The 20765-nt window shown below is 58.4% G+C and overlaps 1 protein-coding gene across 6 annotated transcripts in view; it reads left to right on the plus strand.

Annotated features, from left to right (window-relative positions):
* The first annotated feature begins 2054 nt into the window (after positions 1-2054).
* CELF5 (CUGBP Elav-like family member 5) overlaps positions 2055-20765 on the plus strand; it is a 49031-nt gene continuing 30320 nt past the window's right edge. For 2 of the 6 annotated variants that reach the window (XM_041764663.1, XM_041764664.1), the window contains exon 1: positions 2055-2319. In XM_041764663.1, the coding sequence (XP_041620597.1) occupies positions 2061-2319 (259 nt within the window). In that variant the 5' untranslated portion in view covers positions 2055-2060. Of the gene's footprint in view, positions 2320-2802; positions 2929-20765 lie in introns of those variants that run through there. The other 4 variants (XM_041764653.1, XM_041764656.1, XM_041764657.1 and 1 more) reach the window with 3 other exon arrangements.

Below are 20765 nucleotides of genomic sequence, written 5' to 3' on the forward strand. Positions count from 1 at the left end.
ATGCTTTAAATAGAACCAGTATTCCCGAGTTTCCCTTTTGGCTCGGCGTGGCATTGTCACTGGCCCTGCCTTTGTTTTAAAATAGAATTTTTAATTTAAAATAAAAATAAAACAAATTAAAAATTAAAATCAGGATCACTAACAGTGCCATGCTGAGCCAGTGGGAAAACTCAGTAATACTAATTCCGTCTTTATTTAAAATTTTGATGTCTTGTTCATTGTACGTTTTTGCATTTTGATCTCTTAAATATCACATGAAGTGTTTTTTATTTTTTTAGGAAGTTTTTTTTTTTTAAGGTTTATGTAGTCACTCTAGAGAGACAGTGCTTGTGAGCAAGGGAAGGGGCAAAGGGAGGGAGAGGATCTCAAGCAGGCTCCCCACTGAGCACAGAGCCCGACACACGGATCTTTTTTTTTTTTTTTAAGATTTTATTTATTTATTCATGAGAGACACACAGAGAAAGAGAGAGAGAGACAGAGACACAGGCAGAGGGAGAAGCAGGCTCCCTGCAGAGACCCCGATGTGGGACGCGATCCTGGGACTCCTGGATCACGCCCTGGGCCGAAGGCAGGTGCTAAACCGCTGAGCCACCCAGGCGTCCCTCGACACACGGATCTTGATCCCAGGACCCTGAGATCATGAATGAGGCAAAATCAAGTCAGATGCTTAACTGACTGAGCCACCCAGGCGCCCCCACATTAAGTGTTTTTTAAAGTTCACTTAAGTCATCTCCATCCCCAATGTGCGGCTGGAACTCATGACCCTGAGATCAAGAGTCCCATGTTCCACCGACTGAGCATAGTCTGTGAGAATCTATTTATTTGTGCTCACCCGGGTTGTTGTATGGACCACATGAGTTCCCACGTGTGAAGCACCTCGCACAGAGCCTGGCACCTAGAAAGAGCTATGTGGTTTGTTAACAAACAAGTAAGTATACAGCATATTAGAATTAAGAGGGTTTACACGCTGTGGAGGAAAAAGCAAGCCTGAGAAAGGAGGTGAGGATGGCTGAACGATTTTGGAAATGGTGGAGACAGAGAGTGATGAGGATCCAAACACTGAGCCAGCCATGCACCTTCCGGGGAGCCAGCCGTGCACTCCATTGCAGGTGGGGAGCACGGCCCTGTGCAAAGGCCCTGGGGCAGGCCCCTGCCTGGTGTGCTGGAGGAACAGAGAAGACCCATGTGGCTGGGGCAGAGCGGGGCGAGGGGAGAGAGGGAGGTGCGGAGGGCAGGGAGGGGACGGGGCAGGTCCTGCAGGGCCCGGTGGGCTTCGGGGAGGGCTCAGGCTCTCATCTGGGGACATCTCTGGAAGAGTCTTGAGTCGGGACGACATGACACCCATGGAGCACTCGGCCCAAACGTGTCAAAATCCTTTGAGATCCTTTGGACACTACGTGCTCGTAGCAAGTGTGCGAAAAGAACGTCACCTCCGGTTGCTGTTGACAAAAACCCAACGGTCGCTGTTTGTTTCCTGGTTTTGGTTTGCGCGTGTGCGCGGCTGTTCTGCTGAGACCTTAGGCGACGGTTGCGGGTCCTGCCCGGTCGTGTATTAACTTCAAAGTCCTGAGCCCCAGTGCCCGGCACGGGGTATTGTCAAAGTGCTCCCTTTTGGGTTTCTGGTGCAGGGATGATGATGATGATTATTATTATTATTACCAGCGCCACCGCTGCCGCCACTGTTGTTGAGCCCCGGAGGAGGGCCGAGGGCGGCGGGTCAGCGCCAGGCCCCCGCGCTGCTTTAGCACCTGCCCTGGCGGCGGGGATGCGGGGATGGGGGCGCGCCCGGCCCGGCCCGCGGCCTCGGTTTCCCCGCCCGGGCGCGGGGGGCGCGGAGGCTGCGAGGCGCGCGCCGGCCGCCAGGGGCCGCTGCGGAGCCGCCCTTTTGTGGTCCTGATGCTGGAGCGAGCGGGCGCGCGGAGGAGGGAGGCGGGAGGAGGGCGCGGGGACGGGGCGGGAGGGAGGCGGGAGGCGGCGTCCGTCGCTCCAGCTGCGAGTCCGCCCGCCGCCCGCCGCCGCCGCCGGCTCGGTCCCGCGCCCGCCGCCCGCCTGCGCCCGCCATGGCCCGCCTGACGGAGAGCGAGGCGCGCCGGCAGCAGCAGCAGCTCCTGCAGCCGCGGCCCTCGCCCGTGGGCAGCAGCGGGCCCGAGCCCCCCGGGGGGCAGCCCGACGGCATGAAGGACCTGGACGCCATCAAGCTCTTCGTGGGCCAGATCCCGCGCAACCTGGACGAGAAGGACCTCAAGCCGCTCTTCGAGCAGTTCGGCCGCATCTACGAGCTCACGGTGCTCAAAGACCCCTACACGGGCATGCACAAAGGTGGGCGCCCCGGCCCCCTCCCTCCCTCCCTCCCCTCCCCTCCGTCGGCCTCCCCACCCCACCTTCCGGCATCTTCTCTCCCCCAGCCCTCCTCTCCTCACCTCCTCCCTCTGCTCGCCTCTGCCACAGCATCATCCCCCCCCCCCCGTTTCCACCCACCCCTCCTCCCCCCTCTGGGGGTGCAGCTGACAGATTCGAGCTGGCCCCCTCCCCTCCTCCGCCCCCTCTCCCTCCCTCCCCACCTTCCGGCATCCTCTCTCTCCCTCTCCCTCTCTCTTTCCTTTTCTCTCCTCTCCCGTCTCCCTCTACCTCCCATCCTCTCCCCCCCCAGCATCCTTCTCTCTCTCTGCCTCTCCCTCCCATTCCCCCTGGACCCCCACCACTTCCTCCCTCACCCACTCTTCCCTGCCCCTTTGCTGGGGTTGTTGCCTGAACATTGCTCCCCCCTCCCCACCCCCCCCACCCCCATTCATTCGGCCTCCCCAGGCCCCGTCGGGGAAGTTTGCACCTCTGGACTCCATTGCTTTGGTCATTTTCACAAAGCCAGGCCAGCGGGGCAGGTCCAGCCAGCCGCAGGGGGCACGGATGCCCAGGACCCCGGGCTAATCGGTAACTACAAAGAAAGCGGGGTGGGGGTGTCAGGGAGCTGAGGTGGGCTGCGGGTGGGCACCGGCCTCCCCAGCCTCCGTAGCTAACATACTATGGTTCGCCCTCCCCCCTGCCCATCCTCTCTGTTTGGATCAGCATCCCCCCCTCCATTTCCCTGCCCTCCCCCTCCCTGCCTCCACCTTTGGCTCAAGTTAAAACTGGCCTAGCCTGTTAGCAATGTGTTGAGGTCTGAGGCCAAAGACGATGAGCCTGGACCGTCCATCTGGCAGAGCGCAGATCCCAGGGTGGACAGGGAGGCGTGGGCGACCTGGGAGCCCAGTGGGGGAGGCAGGAGGGGTGGGGAGGCCTGCCCACCTCCCTCCCACCTGATTCCCTCTCTGATGGGATGCTGGGAGGAGGTGCCTAGGGACGTGGCCCCGGCCCTGGGCTCCGATCATGGGCCCAGTGTCTGAATTACCGTGGCTTTGATGGTTCTCCTGTCAAGTGTTGGCAACTGAGGGTGGGGACAGGGAAGGCTTTGTGCTGGACACCCCTGGCAAGACCCTGGAGGTGCCTGGGGGATGGACCAGGGCCCGTGACCTATTTCAGACCCTGTTTGCCCCCATCTTCCTCTCTGTTGCAGGCATGGGAAGCAGGAATGCATGTTTGTTGAATGAATGAATGAGCGAATGAATGAATGGATGGACGGATGGAGGATGGACCGCGGCAGGCCATAGGGAGAGCCTGGTGGGATGGAGCCAGGGCCTGTTACCGTAGCTAGACCCTCCAGCCGGTATCTGAGGGGGAGAAAAGAAACCCCTCCCATCCCCCACCTCTTTTTCAAATCCAACCATTACCAAAAAAAAAAAAAAAAAAAAAAAATCGGGCTTGGAAAATCTAATTCCTCTATGTGAACTAGGAGGGCAGGGGTTCCCATTCACCCATGAGTCCCACTGAGGGGCCCTCGGCTGCGTGGAGGGCTGTCTCCACAAGCCCCTACTCCTCGTATGCCTGGAGGGCCCATTTCTAGAAAGATTCTGATGGAGGTTGGAGGGGGTGTCCACATGGCCCCCAAACGTTGAATTGAAAGGCTGAGCTCTGGATCAGGGAAGCTGATGGTGTGCAGTGGATGGACACACTGGGTGATCATTCCCCTTTTTCTCGTTTTTTTTTTTTTAATCTCCCTTGGAGCACCCCTCCCCCTCCCCCATCCCCACCTCCCCCCACCCTTGTAAGGAGGAAGGGAGGGACGTTGGCTGACTTCTCCCCTGGGCTGGAACCTCAGTTTCTCCCACTGTCAAGAGAGCAGGGCCCCTTGAATGTGAGGTCCTGTTTTTCTGGCTGGAGATTGTTGGGATTAGGAGCACCCCAGAGGCTTTCCCAGGAGGGTGAGAAGCAGGAAGCAGGGTGTCCGTGACACCAGCCTGTCACCCTCCACTTCCCAGGGACCTTGGGTGCAGGGCCTGGGCCAAGGGGGAGGGCTTGCCCTCATATCCGCTCTCCGACACCACCCAAGGGTCAGGAATGGACCTCTCTCCTGATCCCCCTGTGCTGGGCCTGCTGGGCCTCACCTGTGGGAGGGAGCTGCTGGAGGGGGGAGGCCCAGCAGCCAGGAGGGAGGCTCGCCCTGGGACCCGTGGCCAGCGGCTGCCCCTCTCTGAGTCTCAGCCAAAGGGAGGTGCAGTGATGAATGGGAAGTCCAGGGGGTGTTCAGGCTCCTCCCGCCAACATTTAGCTGGTTTAGTTCCTGGGGAGCCCACAGGGTACAGGATGTCTGCTGGTGGTGCTGGCTCGAAGCAGCGGGGTGGGGGTGTGGTCCCGGCTGGGGAGGAGGGGAGAGAACCCCCCACCCCACCCCCCGGAGCCTTCTGGGCTCCTGAATGCTCTGGGATCCCGTGGGGGAGCTGGAAGGGCCAGAAGGGGTGAAGTGGGTCACCATGCTGCTGGCACCCAGTGCAGGAAGGACCACCCAGCATCACCTTGTCCTGATGATCGTTAACTGTCATACGTGGGGTCTGTCCAGGGCCCTGAAGGGATGGCCACTGAGGTGGGCTGCGAGCATCAGTGCCTTCCACATGGAAGGGAAACTGAGACCTGGAGGGGCCAAGACTGGCTCCCAAGAGCTGGGACCCCCACTGTCACTCACCTGCCTCCCTCCAGCCCAGGGAATACACGAGTCTGTCTGTGTGACGGAGGGGTGACAGCTTCCCGAAGCCACGAGGCTGGGCCCCCAAAGATGGTGTCGGGGAGGGAAGGGGCTGTGACGTGAGGGCACCCCAAGGCCTCAGGGCCTGTGCAGTGGGGTCCCCTGTGGAGACCGAGTGACAGGCAGGAGGGCCAGCCACGCCCGCGCCTGCCCGGGGCTCTGGGAACGTGGCCGTGGCGGGCAAGGGGGAGCCGGGTCCTCAGAAAGAGGGCAGGCCCTTGGGCGCTGGCTTGTTTTGTTTTTAAGAGAGAAAGGGATGGAGACAGAGAGACCGAGGAACATTTAGGGACCTGAGAGACAGAGAGGGACCCCCTGGGCAAGAGCAGAGAAAGAGACGCACAGAGACAGAGACACAGGGGCAGAGGGAGGACCCCCACCCGCAGGCGGGAGAGCAGGGGGGAGCAGTGAGGCCGCGAGGCCGCGTCTCCGCTCAGACCTGCCGCATCCCCGAGCTCAGGCCGGGAGCTGGGGGGCTCCCACTGGCCCGGGGCCCCAGCCAGGGCACAGCGCCCTCAGAGGGGGCCCAGGGAGGTGCCCGGCGTGGCCGCGCTGGCCCTGTCTCCCGAGGGGGTCCACCACCAGTGCCCACCCTGCCCGAGAGGGCTCGGCCGCCACCGCCGCCAGGCCCCCCATTTATGGTAATCGTATATGCATTTGCATGTTAATGACAATATTTGTCTTAAAGCGGAGGTTGTGAGGGGGGCCGCCGCAGGTGGGGGGGCCGGGTGGAGGCCTGTGGTTTCCATGGGAGCACCAGCTGCTCGGCTCGGCGGCAGGAGGGGAGGCTGGAGCACGCTGAGCTCTGAGGCGTGAGATTCGGGAGGGAGCGGGCGCGCCAGCCCGGGGACGGAGGACTGCCTGGCGGGGGCGCCCAGGGAGGAGTCGGCGGGCTGAGAGCGGCGCGTGGGGGTGCTGGGGCCTGACGCCGCACTAGGCAAGCACCCCCTCCCCGTGCCTCGGTTTCCCCAGCTGCCCATTGTTCCCTGATTTAACAGGCTTTGGGGAGGCCCACCGGGCCTTGCGGCCTGTGACGGTGGCATCACTGCCGTCTTCCGTCACGCAGAGAGCGTTGACTGAGCGCCTACTGTGTGCAGTGTCTGTGGGGATGTGGGCATCCGCGTGGGTGGCCGTCAGTGCGGGATTCACGATGGAGTGAACAAGACCTGAATCCATCTACCCGTATAACCCGCATAACCAACATTTACTGAGCACTTGCTGTGCACCAGGCCCCGTTCTAGACCAAGGACACGATGTTGGGCAACACAGATAAAAATCACCTCCAAGACCTGACCTGCCTTCAAATCCCAGCCTGGTGGGAGGACACAGTGAAGAACCAGGAGGCAAAAGGCATTGATGTGAGGCCCGTGACGGTAGAAAACACGGGCCTCCGGGGTCAGCCCAGAGGAGCCCCTGCCCCTGCAGGTGTGGAGACCAGGAGGGCTTCCTGGAGGAGGTGGCCGGTCAGTGTGAAAGAGCAGTTCCGAGCTTGGCCTTGAGTGGAGTCTGGTTTCTCCACATCTTACTGGCAGACCGTGTGGTCCCCTATGGGATCGGGAGACCAGGGGGGCTTTCTATCCCAGAAATAGGATGAGGACCATTCTGGCACAGGGCTGGGCTCATGATGTGTGACCGAGCCGAGGCCTGCAGGGTGAGAAGGATCTGTCGACGGGGACAGGCGTTCCTGGCACAGGGAACAGCATGTGCAAAGGCCAGAGCAGTGCTAACTCTGGAAACTTCTGCGGTGGGAGGTGGTGGAGGTTTTGCCCTGGCGAGGATGGAGCAAAGGGTCTTAGGAGCCCCAGCGTCCCCTTCTGATGTGGGACTTACCTGGCAGGGCTCTTCTGAGGGGCTCTGGCCTCGGGGGTGGGCCCGGGAGCTGTGTCTGGCCTGTGTCTCTCTCATTCATCCCGGACATTAGCTGATGAGAACCTGGCCGTTAGGAATCTGAGGGGGAACCGTACTCCCTCAGCCATTCATTCATTCATTCATTCATTCATTCAGCCAACACTTCCTGAAAGCCTCTGGGGCCTCGTCTCGTACAGGGTGAGAGAAGTATGAAGGCTCTCCGATGGCAAGACAGAGCCAGCCATAGCACCTAGGCCAGTGGTCGGGCCCGGGTCAGAGGGAGGGATGCAGGGTTGAGGGAACAGGACAGGGGATCCGGCTGCACAGAGGAGGGGCTTTGGAACAGGAGCTTTGAAAGAGGACGAGGAGCTTGCCTGGTGGAGGAAGCATTTCGTTTGTCTATTCACAGAAGCACTTACCATGTCCCAGGCCCCGTGATGGGCGTGAAACACAGCGTAGAGTCTGCGAGGCAGTGTCCCTGTCCTCACGCATGTGGGTGGAGGCAGGTGGCCTCACAAAGGCTGGGAGGTGTGAAGGGCACACCTGGAGTACAGGACGAATGAGGTGAGACAGGGACTTGAGGCCGAGTCAGCGCAGGCCTGCAGGGCCTGGGATCCCAGACTGAGGCCGCCGAGGAGCCATGAATTTAGAGCAGCGGAGGAATTCAGACTTATGTGGAAAGGGAGCTTTGTGTCTGTTTTCCCTGCCATTGCCAGCCTCTTTCTGGCCTCCCAGCCTCATTCAGGATACGCCTACTGCCTACGCACCTGGCTGGAGAAAAAGGAAACTTCCCCTTGGGGCAAGCCCACACTGTGGGCAAAGAGGAATGCAAAGAGGCAGACATGTGTCCTCAGAGAACCAGTTCCCTTCCCCCACATGTATCACATGAGGAGTTGGGGCTCAGAGAGGGGTAGCACTCAGCCCCAAGTCACATAGCAAGTTAGCTAGGCATCCCACCTCCCAGACTGAGCCTTGACTCACTTTGGAAGAAGAGTGGAGGAGGCAGAGACACAAGTGTGATCGTGGAGATGGAGATTCAGGGTCAAAGCCATCAAGGCGGGCTGACTGTCCTTGGACTAAAGGGGCTGCTTATGTTTGGAAGACACTGACCCAACAATGGTCCTGTTGGCCTGGGGTCATGGGGATCATTGCTGTACATAAGCTCTATGAGGACAAGCACTGTGTCTTCTTTGCCATTTGGAAGTGGAGCATGTGGATGGACGAGGGCAGGGAGGGAGTGAGAGGATGGGGGGTGAGGAGCGGTTGGATGTGGGAGGATGGGCTGGCTACAATACGATGGATGGGTGAGTGAGTAGATTGATGCAAGGATGGATGGATGGATGGATGGATGGATGGATGGATGACAATTTGTGGATGAGTGGACTGGTAGAAAGGACTGTTGGAGGGGTGTGTGGGTGGATAGATGGATGCATGGATGCATGGTTGGATGGGGAGAGGATAAGTAGATGGGGAGGTGGACAGATGCATGGGTAGACAGATGATGGGTGAATGGATGGATGGATGGATGGATGGATGGAGGAATGGGTGAGTAGATGAGTAGGTGAACAGATGGAAGGATGGATGGGTAGACAGATGATGGATAGATGGATGGAAAAATGGAAGAATAGATGAGTGGGTGGTTGGATGGATGGAGGGGTGGGTGGGTGGATGGATGGATGGATGGGTGGATGCCATGGTTGGAAGGGGGAACTGATGAGGAGATGGACAGATGGAAGGATGGATGGGTAGACAGATGATGGATGGATGGATGCATGGATGGATAGAGGAATGGATGAGTAGTTGAGTAGGTGGACAGATGAAAGGATGGATGAGTGGACAGATGATGGTTGGATGAAAAGATGGAAGGATGGATGGGTGAGTGGATGACTGGATGGTGGATACATGGATGGATGGATGGATGGATGGATGGATGAATGGATGGAGGAATGGATGAGTGGATGAGTAGGTGGACAGATGGAAGGATGGATGGGTAGACAGATGATGGATGGATGGAAAGATGGAAGGATAGAGGAGTGAGTGGATGGTTAGATGTGTGGATAGATGGAAGGGTAGATGGTAGATGGATGGGTGGATGGATGGATGGATAGATGGATGGATGGGTGGATGGAAGGATGTGTGGGTGGATGCATGGGTGGAAGATGCGTACCTCCCCAGCATCAGCCGCCTCCCTCCTCACATGGTGGGTGGGAATGACCCATCAGGTTTGCAGTCTGACATGCCTGGTTGCTGTTCCTGGCTCTGCTTTTTTGCTTCTGTGTGATCTTAGACAAGCCACTTCGTCTCTTCGGAGCCTTAGCTCCCCCGTTTGTAAAAGAGAAGGGCTATGGTAGCTGTCTTCGGAGTAGTTGTAGACATTAGAGTCCACTGACGTCATGTGGCCAATGTAAAACTCTGAGTGATGCCCCTCATCTCGTAGGTGGCCTCAGTACATGGCCCGGCAGCCAGATAGTCGGCAATTGTTTGTCGAGTCTCTGTTATGTGCCGGGCACTGAGCTGGGCTCTGGGGACACAAAGCAATCCCGGGGAGAGGAGGGGCTGATAATAAACGGGAAACAAATAAGCAAGATTTAGATTGAACTGGATTGCTATGAAGAAGATAAAGTAGGATGTGTGCTGGAGGGTGACAGCTTCCCTCGGGCGGCCGAAGACGGCCTCTCTGAGAAGATGACATTAATGACAGATGAGGAAGCTGTGGTTCTGAAGCCAAGGGAGAGGCATCCCAGGCCTGGAAACAGCATGTGCAAAGGCCCTGAGGTCAGAATGAGTGTGACCTGTCGGAGGAGCAGCAAGGAGGCCGGTGTGGCTGGAGCAGAGAGAGGGAGGGGAGGAGGGAGGGAGGAGGGGGCGGGGCAGGTTGTGCCAGGTGTCATGTGTCTTGGAGAGGACTGTGGGACTGTGGGTTTTACCCTGAGTGAGGTGGGAGCCCTTGAAGGCCATGGGCAGGGAAAGAACAGGATCCCTTAGGGAGCTCAGAATCTGGAGAACGTGGACTCTGGGTCTCCCGTGTCCTAGGTGGGGAAACTAAGGCACAGAGAGTCCCGGAGAGCAGATGGGGCTTTCTACCTCCACGGGTACACCCAGCCCCGCTGAGGGGCAGCCGGCCTGGCGGCGCGGTCAGGGAAAATGCGTGAAGGCTAGGAGAGAGGGCCTTGCCCCCCGGCCCTCTGCTGGGGGGGAGCAGGTGAGGCACCCCCGCGGAGGCGCAACCTCACCACGAGGGGAGATGGAGGCTCAGGTCCCCACGGACACGCAGATGGTTGGGGCTGCAGGCTCTTCGTCCACCTCCCTACCCCGACTGCCAACTGTCTCTTGAGTCCCTACTGTGTGCCAGCTTTGAGAGAACAAGACCAGGGTGTCTGTGCTGATCCTAAGGGGCTGCGATGGGTGGCGCGGGGAGGGCAGAGAGGGTGTCCTGGGGTCGGGGGCGGGTGGCCCCCCACGTGCAGTGGGACAAAACAGACCACAAATGTCTGCGAGGATGTGGAGAAATCGGAGGCCTCGCCGCCGTGCGTGGCTGGGGGGATGCGAGACGGGGCGGCCCCCGTGGAAGACAGTCTGGGGGTTCTGCAAACACACACAGTCACCCTGTGATCCAGCGGTTTGTACAGACCCAGAAGTGTTCAAAGTCTCCAAGAGCTGTTTGCACACGGATGTTCACGGCAGCACAACTCACAACGGCCCAAAGTGGAAACAACCCAAGTGTCCACCGCAGGACGAGTGAATAAACAGGAGGCGGCCCGTCCACGCTCTGGAACCTGACCCAGCCTCGGGGAGGAAGGGCCCTGACACCTGTCCCCGCGCGGACAGACCCCGAGGACACCAGGCTCGGGGAGGGGACCCAGACCCAGAAGGACACCTCCCGCAGGACCCCACTCCCAGGAGGTCCCCAGAGGAGGCCCGTCCACAGAGAGGAGGGGGTGGGAGCCAGGGGTGGGGCAGGGGGCGAGGGGTCAGTGCTTCCTGGGGACGGGGTCTCTGTCTGGGGAGATGGAAGGTTCTGGAGAAGGTGGTGGGGGTGGGTGCAGGGTGGGGTGAGTGTGCTCCGTGCCCTGAGCTGTGCGCCTACAAGGGGTTATGATGGTGAATTTTACATTGTGTATATTTTAGCAGGATTTGGGGGAGAGAACTGGGATCTGGGGGACGGGCTGGAACTTCCGAGGCAGGTGTGTGCGGCAGGAAGGTCGTGTGTCCAGGGGACTTACAAGTGGATCCGAGTTAAGGGCAGTGGAGGGAATGTGGAGGGAAGAGCCCAGGAGGCGGCAGTGGTGAGGCTGGGAGGGGCTGCAAAGCTGGGCGATCTTGGCTTTGACCTGAGGGTGCTGGGGAGACGGATTTAAGAGCTTAGATCATCAGCTCTTGGTGGGGAAGGTAAGCAAGAGGAAGGATCTAGCAAAGTGGTTCTCACCTGAGGTACTTCTGCCCCCAGGGGACGCCAGGTGATGCTTAGGACGTCTGTGGTTGTCGCAGGTGGTGGTGCTCCTGGCATCCAGCAGATGGGGGCCAGGGATGCTGCTCAGCCCCTCCCGGTGCCAGACATGGCCCCGTTCCAGAGAGTGACCACAGTCCCCTCGGCAGCGCCCCCAGACCCTGCACGACCTGCCCCGCCCCCTCGCTGCCCTGCCCTCCTCCCTCTCTCCTCCTCACCCACTCCGTTCCAGCCACATGGGTCTCCTGGCTCTTTGTCCAACACACCAGGCCAGTCCCGCCCCAGGGCCTTTGCACATGCTGTCCCTGCTATCTGGGATGTTGTTCTCCCAAATCTCCGCGGGCTTCACTCTCTCACTTCCTCCAGGTCTCAGCTCCGATGTCACCTATTGGGTGAAGCCTCCTCTTCCTCCAGATTCTTGCATCCTCCTTCCTCGTGCCTTTCAACCTTCACCCTCTCAATGCCACCTCCCTGCAGACATGATTTATAATCACAGCCACCCTCCAGCACTCTAAACCCTTCTTCCCTGCTTTCCTTTTTTTCCCTGTGAAAACGAAGACTTCTGACATACCATAGATCCTGCTTTTTATGTTTTGCTTTCCTCTCCTCCTCCCCCTTGGGCTGGAAACCCCATTAGGATGGAAACTTTTTTTAAAGATTTTATTTATTTGAGATTTATTTATTTGAGAGACAGAGAGAGCATGAGCTGGGGAGAATCAGAGGGAGAGGGAGAAGCAGATGCCCTGCTGAGCAGGGAGCCCAGATATGGGGCTTGATCCTGGGACTACAGGATCATGATCTGAGTTCAAGGCAGACGCCCAACCAACTGAGCCACCCAGTTGCCCCCATGGATGGAGATTTTTGCCTTTGGTGTTCACTGCTGTGTCCCTAGGTCGCAGAATGGTGCCTGGAACACAGCAGGTGGGGGATGGACAGATGGATGGACAGGTGGATAGATGGATGGATGGACAGATGGGTGGATGAGTGGAAGAATGGGTAAATGAAGGGATAACGGATGGATGGACAGGTGGATGGGTGGCTAGGTGGATGGACAGGTAGATGGATGGGTGGATGGACAGATGCATAGATGGGTGGATGAGGGGGAGAATGGGTTGACAAAGGGATAACGGATGGATGGACGGGGGTGTGTGTCTGGATGGAGGGATCAGTGGTGTGGAGTGGTGACAGTCTGTGGGGTGAGGCAGGATGGCTGTGGGCAGGAGGTTGGGGGGGTGTGTGTCCAGATGAGCCCTGAGAAGCCCGGGGCAGAGGAGGGGTCAGCAGTGGAAACTAAAGAGACTGGCCAGGGGGTAGGAGGTTGCCCCAGAGACGGCGCACTGGACTGAGGGGCCAGGAGCATGAGTCCTGGGCGTGAAGCTGGGCCCCCTTGGACAGGGGCCGGTGAGTTTGTAAGCGAGGGGCAGGGTGATGAATTCGGGAGAGAGCCGGTCAGCCCCGCTCTTGTCAGCCAAGTGGGGAGAGCCTGGGGCTGAGAGGACGGAGGGGAGCAGAGAGGCTGGCCGGGGGCAGGTGGTTGGTGGAGGGTGGCCCCACAGCACAAGGGAGTGTCTACTGTAACCCCTAGTGGAGGCTCAGAGAGGTTACATGACCCAAGATCACACAACAGAAAGGGGCACACTAGATCCCAGAGCCGAGGTTAAAGACTAAGACTGTGGGGCACCTGGGGTGAGGCCCGTGTGGGGTCAAAGGGCTTTGTGATGGGGCTTCACAAGAGCAGTTGTGATCAGGTCCTTGCTGGTGGAGGGAGCCGGAGGTGTCGGTGATCAGAGATGAGCAAGGGTGTCTTTCCTGCGTCTGTTTCCACGGTACAGCTGGCGCATAATAGGTGCTCAGGAAATCTTGGTAACCCTGTGCCACGCGTGGTCGGAAAGGGAAGGGGTAAACATGAACCCGCCGTCGCTGCCCTCAGAGAGGTTGCCTTGATGCGAGCAGGTCAGCCTGAAAACACGAGCCTTCAGTCCACGGAGCGCCTACTGCGCGCCCGGCGCTGCCTCGATCCCCGCCCCCCAAAATCATCAAACGTGTATAAACCTCTGTCCTGGTGGAAGGGACATGTCAGTGGGCGTGGGGAGCACAGGTAAACACGATGCGGGGGCCTCCAGCTTTTGGGAAGTTGGTATCACGCGACTTCACCTTTTGGTAACACAAAGAAATCTGAAGGGGATTTTTGCTTTTTGGGAATAAAAGCAGAAAGCAGAACCCACATTCTGAGTGGGCTCCCCGGGAGCACGCTCGGCACCTGAGCATCGGCCGCCCGGGCTCGAACTGTGCCTGTGAGCACCTGTGCTGTGTCCCATTCCCTGCGTGCACCCGTTAGCGAGATGTGTATCAGAAAAGCCTAAGAAGGGGTGTTTTTTGGGGTTTGGTTTGGTTTTTTTTTTTTTTTTTTTTTAGTCTGGGAATGTTCAGAATTTCCCCATGTAAATTAGCGGTGATTGCCTCTTTACTTTGTGCCGTTTAGGCTGATGGAAGTTTTCGCAGGAACGCTCCACTTATGGAGAGTGAGGGAAACCTGGATGCGTCATGCGGGTCGGGATGAGGGCACTGGAAAAATAGAGCAGGGCGAGGGGGCGATTGGAGGCTGTAGCTTGAAACAGGGTGCTCAGGGGAGGCTTCACTGAGGAGGTGACATTTGAGCCAAGACCTGAAGGAAGGGAGTGGACTGTGCAGAGACCTGGCAAAGCATTCAGAACAGCCCATGCAAAGGTCCTGGGGCAGGGTGGCCTGGAGTGTTGGAGGAGCTGAGGGGCCGCGTGTGTGCAGGGAGCCTGTGGGGGGGGCGGGGGCAGAGTGGGCTAAGGGGGAGAGAAGGAGGAGGGGAGGGGAGGGGGGACAGGTCATGCAGGGGGCCTTAGGGGCCGCGGCGAGGACTCAGGCGTGTACCCCAGGGAAGTGGGCAGCCCTGGAGGGCTGTGGGCAGAGGGGGTGCTCCCAGGGGCCCTCTGGTAGCCCCCGGGGAGTGCGGATTGTGGGGGTGAGGGTGGCAGCGGTGGTGGTATCGGGGAGACCAGGGCCGAGGGGCCGCAGGTGCGGGAGGGTGTGGGTGGGCCTGGACCAGCAGGGAGGCCGTGAGCCGCCGCCGGATTCTTGCTGAGCACACAGCGTGCTGGGCCCAGCGCCGGGCCCTGGGGACACCTCGTTGGCCGGCGTTCCCGGCTCCCACCCTCAGGGAGCCCCCAGTCCAGGGGGAGAGTAACCCCTGAGAGGCAGCTACAGCGCCCTGCAGGCTCGCAGGGGCAGCTGGGGTGCCCGACGCCCTCGGCTGGGCTGGGCTGGGCCGCGGGCAGAGGAGGAAGGGTGGGGACGCAGATGAGGGCGGACCACGGCGTGGGGAGCTCCGGGGTGGTGGGTGCGGGATGTGGGGGGTGCAGCCAGGGACGTGGCCAGTTCCCAGCGCCAAGGGTACTGCTGCAGGACGTGCGTCCAGGATGAAGCTACCCTCGTCCTCCGGGCTTCCCCTGGCCCTTTGTCCTTCCCTCCGCCCCAGGCTGACCACAACGGGGGACGGGGGGTGCCGATTCTGCTGTTTCCCAGCCTGGGAGCCTTCGCGTGGTCCCTTAGCCAAGGCCTTGTCCCCGGAGCCCAGGGTGAGCAGAGAGCGGTTGCTACGGAGGGACCACGGCCTCCTTTGCCCTCTGGTCCTCAGACACAGTGGCTCCCGGGCTGGATGCAGGAGGGTCCCCATGGGCTGGGGGCAGCCCCGGGCAATGGGCCAGGCAGAGATGGGCTCGGTCCTGGCCCTGTCGCCTGCCGTGGGTGACCTGGGCCATTGAGCACCTCGGCCTTCTCCTCCGTGTTGGACGCTGTTCCTTCCCCCACTGCAGGCTGGGCCCGTGGGGCTGCCCCAGAGCCCGAGTGGGGGGCCCCTATCATGCCGTAACCCCCTGCTGATCCCATTTACCTGTGTAACCAAACAACTGGCGTCTCCACTAGATGGTAGGTGGCGCGCAGTGATCTTTTCACAGATGCTCTTGGTGGCCACCTTTGTCTTAAAATATTAAAGGTTTTGGGTGAGCGTCCGGGACGATGGTGGAATTGGGAGCCCCTGCCACCCCACACCCCGGAGAGCGAAGCCTCTAAGCGCCGCAGATGGCAGCGGAGCCCATGACGTCGGGTCCCCCTGGGGTCAGAGCCAGCTCTACCCTTATCTGCTTGCACCTCAGGCAAGCCTTCCCGCCGCCACCGACGGTGCAGGACGCCCACCCTACAGGCTCCCTGCAGGGAGGAGGAGGGGCGAGGGGGAGAATCTGCTTGGGATCCTCCCTCTCTCTCTGCCCCTCCCCCGTGCGCTCTCTCTCTCTCTCTCTCTCTCTCTCTCCAAAATTAAAAAAAAAAATCTTTAAAATAATAATAAATACAATCATGCAATTCTCTTGGGCCAGTCTGAGGATTCCAAGGGTTGATATGGGTGACGTGCTGCTATCAGATGCCTGGTGCTCAGTGGACACCATTATTATCATCATTACGTTAAGTCATGAAATCCCAAAGGCTCAGATCTCAGACCAGGGAGCAGAGGATCTCGGCATGAGGAGGGACTGTCAGGATTCTCTGGCAAAGACGTTTCCTCTCTGGGGAGCCACTGCTGCTTGCCTCCAGAGTTGGGGAGCTCCCTCCCTCCCAGGGGAGCTGTGATGATACAGATCTAGTTATTAGGAAACTTTCATACACGTATACTCTTGTTCCCCAGTGATTTTCCCCACTTTTGGTCCCTGCTCTCTCCTTGGGCCTAGAGAGAGATCTGTGAGCATTGACACCACCCCACCCCACCTGGTCCAGGTTTTGAGAATTGGGTGTGGGGGTGAAGGGATGGTCAGGCGCTGAGCACTCTGGGAAGAACGCCGGGGCTTGGCCGGCATGGGAGGGTGCTGCTGGACACCAGACCCGGCCCCCTTGTCATTGACGAGGCTGATGTGTGGGGTGCGGGTGGCCGGGACTGAAACTGAGGTGAGAGGTTCCGGTGTGTAGGCTTCGCATGGGTTCTGACCTCCCTCAAAAGGTCTCGCTGGGTCTGCGAGGCAACAGACAGACCTCGAACGATTAAAATGGGGGCATTTGGTCCAGCATTCGATAGCTGGCACTATTTTAAAGTTCCTTCTGGGGAGGGGTGAGTCAGGGGCCTGTGATCCTGTCCCCCCTAGGCCCCAGGGAATTTTTTTTTTTAAAAGATGCAAGCTCCAGGCAGTGTTACCCCAGTGGTTAGCACACGGCCCATTGGAGCCTGGATGTTCCACGTACCACCTGTGTGACCTTGGGCAAGTCACTTCCCCACTCTGTGCCCTGGTCCCCCATCTGTGAAATGAGGACAACACCAGCAGCTACTCTGTGGGGTGGTTAGAAGGATCAAGTGAGTCACTGCTGAGTACAAGAGCATTAGTGTTAGAAGCCACCAAACTCTGTTAAGATCCTAAAACTCCGTGCTGATTGGGACTGTGCTCATTTGCTGGGGCTGCTGAAACAGCGCCCCACGAACTGGGGTGGGTGGGGGCTTCAGAAACAGAAGCGCATTTGCTCACAGTCCCGGGAGCCGAAGTCTGAGATCTAGATGTGCGTTGAGCTGGTTCCTTCCGAGACTGAGGGAGAACCTGGTTCAGGTCTCCACCAGCTTCGGGGGGCGGTTTGCTGGAAGCACCTCCTGTTCCTTGGCTTGTCGATGCATCACCCGGACTCCTGCCCTCACATCGTGTGTCTGTGTGCCCACATCTCCTCCTATTGTAAGGACACTAGTCCCTACGGCATGGGGGCCAACCCCCCCTCCGGCACAGCCTCCCCTGAACTCCTCGCATCCGCAATGGCTCATTTTCCAGATAGGATCCCACTGTGGGGTCCTGAGGGGTTAGGACAGCTGCATATGAATTTTGGGCAGCGGGGATCCAGTTCAGCCCCAACAGGAGCTGAAAAGTCAAGGCTGTATTGACCCAGAAAAGGGTAAACATCACACGTTCTCCCCCAACTAGAAAAGAGAAAATGAAAAGGTCAGGAAGAGAGAGCCGGTCAAGAGAACAGGCAAGCGTTTCAGCACCGGGGACAGTGGCACGCAGTTGGGGCCTGTCCCTGGGGCTGCAAACCGTCGGGGCCCAGAGGCTGATGGTCTCGAAGGTCGCGGGGGGGGGTCAGGGGGTGGTGGTGACGGGGGTGTCCTACCCCGGCCTCGGCCTCGGGGACCAGCGCACTCCCGTGTTCTGCAAATGAGGCCTCGTGGGCAAGAAGGGGCCCAAGGAGGAAGGGTTTTGCCTGGATTGTACATCTCCCCTGGGGTCCAATTTCTTGCTGGCTCCACCTAATTTCTCTCAGGCCCTAGGCTAGCTGTCTTCACGCCTCCCCTTTCCCTGAAAACCTTGAGGGATTAAATTCAGAAAATAGGAACCCTGAAAAAAAAAAAAAGAGTAGAAGGACCGGCCACGGATTGGGGAAAGACGCGTGCATCCGATGTAGCCATAAAGGAACACGAGATATTCTTTATTTGCGCAGCACATATAGGGCTCCTACAAAGCAGCAAGGTGCCCGATCTTATTAATAACCACAGAAAGGTATGTGACCATCTCCATGAAATAGAGTGATGCACCCCCTCCCCCGCCCCCCACAACGACTGACATTTAAAAGGCCGGCAAATGAGGCATTGATACCGTCAGACCCGTTGGCCGGAGAATTCTTTGGTGCAACCCACTTTGGGAAAACGGTCTCCGGAAGAACCAGCCAAAGCCGACGACCATAAGCCTACCTCATAACCAGCAGTCCCACTCCTGGATCTGCCTTTGTGCCTCAAAGCACCTATGTCAGGAGCGCCCCGCAGCAGCCCTATTCACGATCGCGCCTAACGGTGGGCACCCCGGATGCCCACCCACCAGAGAACGGAGAGCCCACCCGCGGCATATGCGCGGGATAAAACACGACACAGCTACCCGAGGAAATTAACCCCCGATACACAGCACCCCCTGCGCTTGGGTAGCAGAAGCCAGACACAAAGTGTGCGTATGCTCCGATCCCCTTTCTGTAAGTCCAGAGGCAGGAAGGACGCAGCTACGTTGACGAGTGACACACACGGGGCGGGAACCCCTAATGAGAAAGGAACCACGTGGTTATCACGGGAGCCAGAGTAGCAGACACCTCTGGGGGGTGGAGGGGATTCTCCTGGGGTGGGAGCCACGGGGGCTTCTGGTGGCTCCCCAGTCCTATTCCTTGACCTGGGGAAACGGTTAACAGGATTTTATAATTATTTGTTACATTGTACACTTACATGTTCTGCACCTTTTTTTGAGAGGGGAGTATGTTTTTAATATAGCCCGATGACAATTTTTTTATTGTGGTAAAATACACATAACATTAAATTCACCATCATAACCATTTTTCCCCCAAAACATTTATTTATTTTTAGAGAGGGGGGAAGGGCAGAGGGAGAGAGACTCAGGGCAGAGGGAGAGAGACTCTCAGGCCTCTACGGGGCTCCGTCTCACGACCCTGAGACCGTGACCTGAGCCCAAGACAAGACTTGACTCGGACATTCAACTGACTGAGCCACCCAGGCGCCCCCTCCATTCTGCTTTTAACTGCGTATCTCAGTGGCATCAAGCACACTCACCCTGCCCTGCAACCACCCCCACCACCGTCTCCAGAACCTTCCATCTCCCCACACAGAGACCCCGTCCCCAGGAACCACTGACCCCCCCGCCCCCCTCCCCACCCCCGGCTCCCACCACCTCCTCTCTGTCTCTGTGCACGGGCCTCCTCTGGGGACCTCCTGGGAGTGGGGTCCTGCAGGAGGTGTCCTTCTGGGTCTGGGTCCCCTCCCTGAGCCCGGTGTCCTCCGGGTCCGTCCGCGTGGTCACATGGGTCAGAATTATCCACTTCTTAAGGCAGATTAATACTCCGGTGTATGAATGGGCCGCATTCTGCTTATCCATGCATCTGCGGATGGACACTTGGGCTGTTCCACCTTCTGGCCGTTGTGAACGATACCGCTGTGAATATGTGTAAATCTGAAATATCTGTTTGAGTCCCTGTTTTCAATTCTTTTGGGTATAGACCCAGAAGTGGAATTGCTGGATCATATGGTAATTCTATGTTTAACTTTTTTGAGGAGCCGCCAAACTGTTTTCCACAGGGGCTGCACCATTTCACATTCTCACAACAATTTTTTTTTTTAAAAAATGCTAGAAACCCATCCTCAGCTCTGCCTGCTGGCCTCCTCCCCCAGGGCTCCGGGGGAGCCTCTGGGGGGCCCGAGGCAGACCCCTCCCCATCAGTCGGCCCAGCCGGTGGGAGAGGCGGCGTGGTGAGCACGTCCCAGAAGGAAGGACATGGCTTTAATTAGCTCCTGCCTGGAGCAAAAATGAGCACCAGGAAGCTGTTCCCAGGGCCTCTGCACAGGGGGTCCTCGGGGGAGGGAGAGGCAGAGAGACTGTAGGGAGGGAGGTGGGGGTGGTGGACACAGGGTCCAGCAGCATCCAAGCAGCCAATGTTGGGCTCGTTGCACACGCAGTGAAAGTGAGGCAAGGCCCAGGGCTAAGGCCCAGTCCCCTGGGTCCATCCAAGGGGACCTGGCACCTGCCTGCCCTCCACACCCCGCCTCAGGCAAACATCTTTCAAGTACCTTTGATCTCCTCCGTCTTTCTCTGGGGGCTTCTCTGTCCTTGCTCCTCTGTCTCTCTCAATGTCTCTTGTCTCTGCAGTTCTCCCGCTTCCCACCGCCTCCCCCCCAGCCCCACCCCAAGACACCCTCCCTGTCCTTGTCCATCACACCCTGGCTCTGGACCACTTCGGGGCTGGCCGGCCCCTCCTCTCCTGATGGGCTCTGCCCTTGGCCACTGCACCACACCCCGTCTACCTCCAACCCCACCCCCGGCCCATCCTTCCCCACTGGACCACCCTCTCTGATGGGGCAAACCGAGGCCCAGAGAGGGGTGTTGCCCCGTCCAAAGCCACTGGCTCGTCTTCTGCATCTTTGAGGCCCCTGGTGCGCCCCCCACCCTCGTCCCTGAGGCAGCCGACCCCTCCCCCACCGCACCTCACCCAGCCTTCCCCGTATCTCTTTATCTAGCGGCAGCCACGGATTTAATTAACAGCTGGGTCTCCTCTCCCCCTCCCCTATCTCGCCGTTTGGGTGGGGGGCGGCTGAACCACGGCTGTTGTCCCCCCACATCCTCAAAAAAAGTTGGCTCAGGTCTCCTCTGCTTACCTTTAACTTGTATTTTAAAAGAACATAAAATCTACCATCTTAACCAATTTTTCCTTTTCTATTTTTAATTTTTTAAATTTTTTATTATTTTATTTTATTTTATTTTATTTTATTTTATTTTATTTTATTTTATTATTGTGATGAAATAACACGTAACATTAAATTCA

This window comes from Vulpes lagopus, chromosome 7 (assembly GCF_018345385.1).
Source record: "Vulpes lagopus strain Blue_001 chromosome 7, ASM1834538v1, whole genome shotgun sequence".
NCBI classification, from domain to species: Eukaryota; Metazoa; Chordata; class Mammalia; order Carnivora; family Canidae; genus Vulpes; species Vulpes lagopus.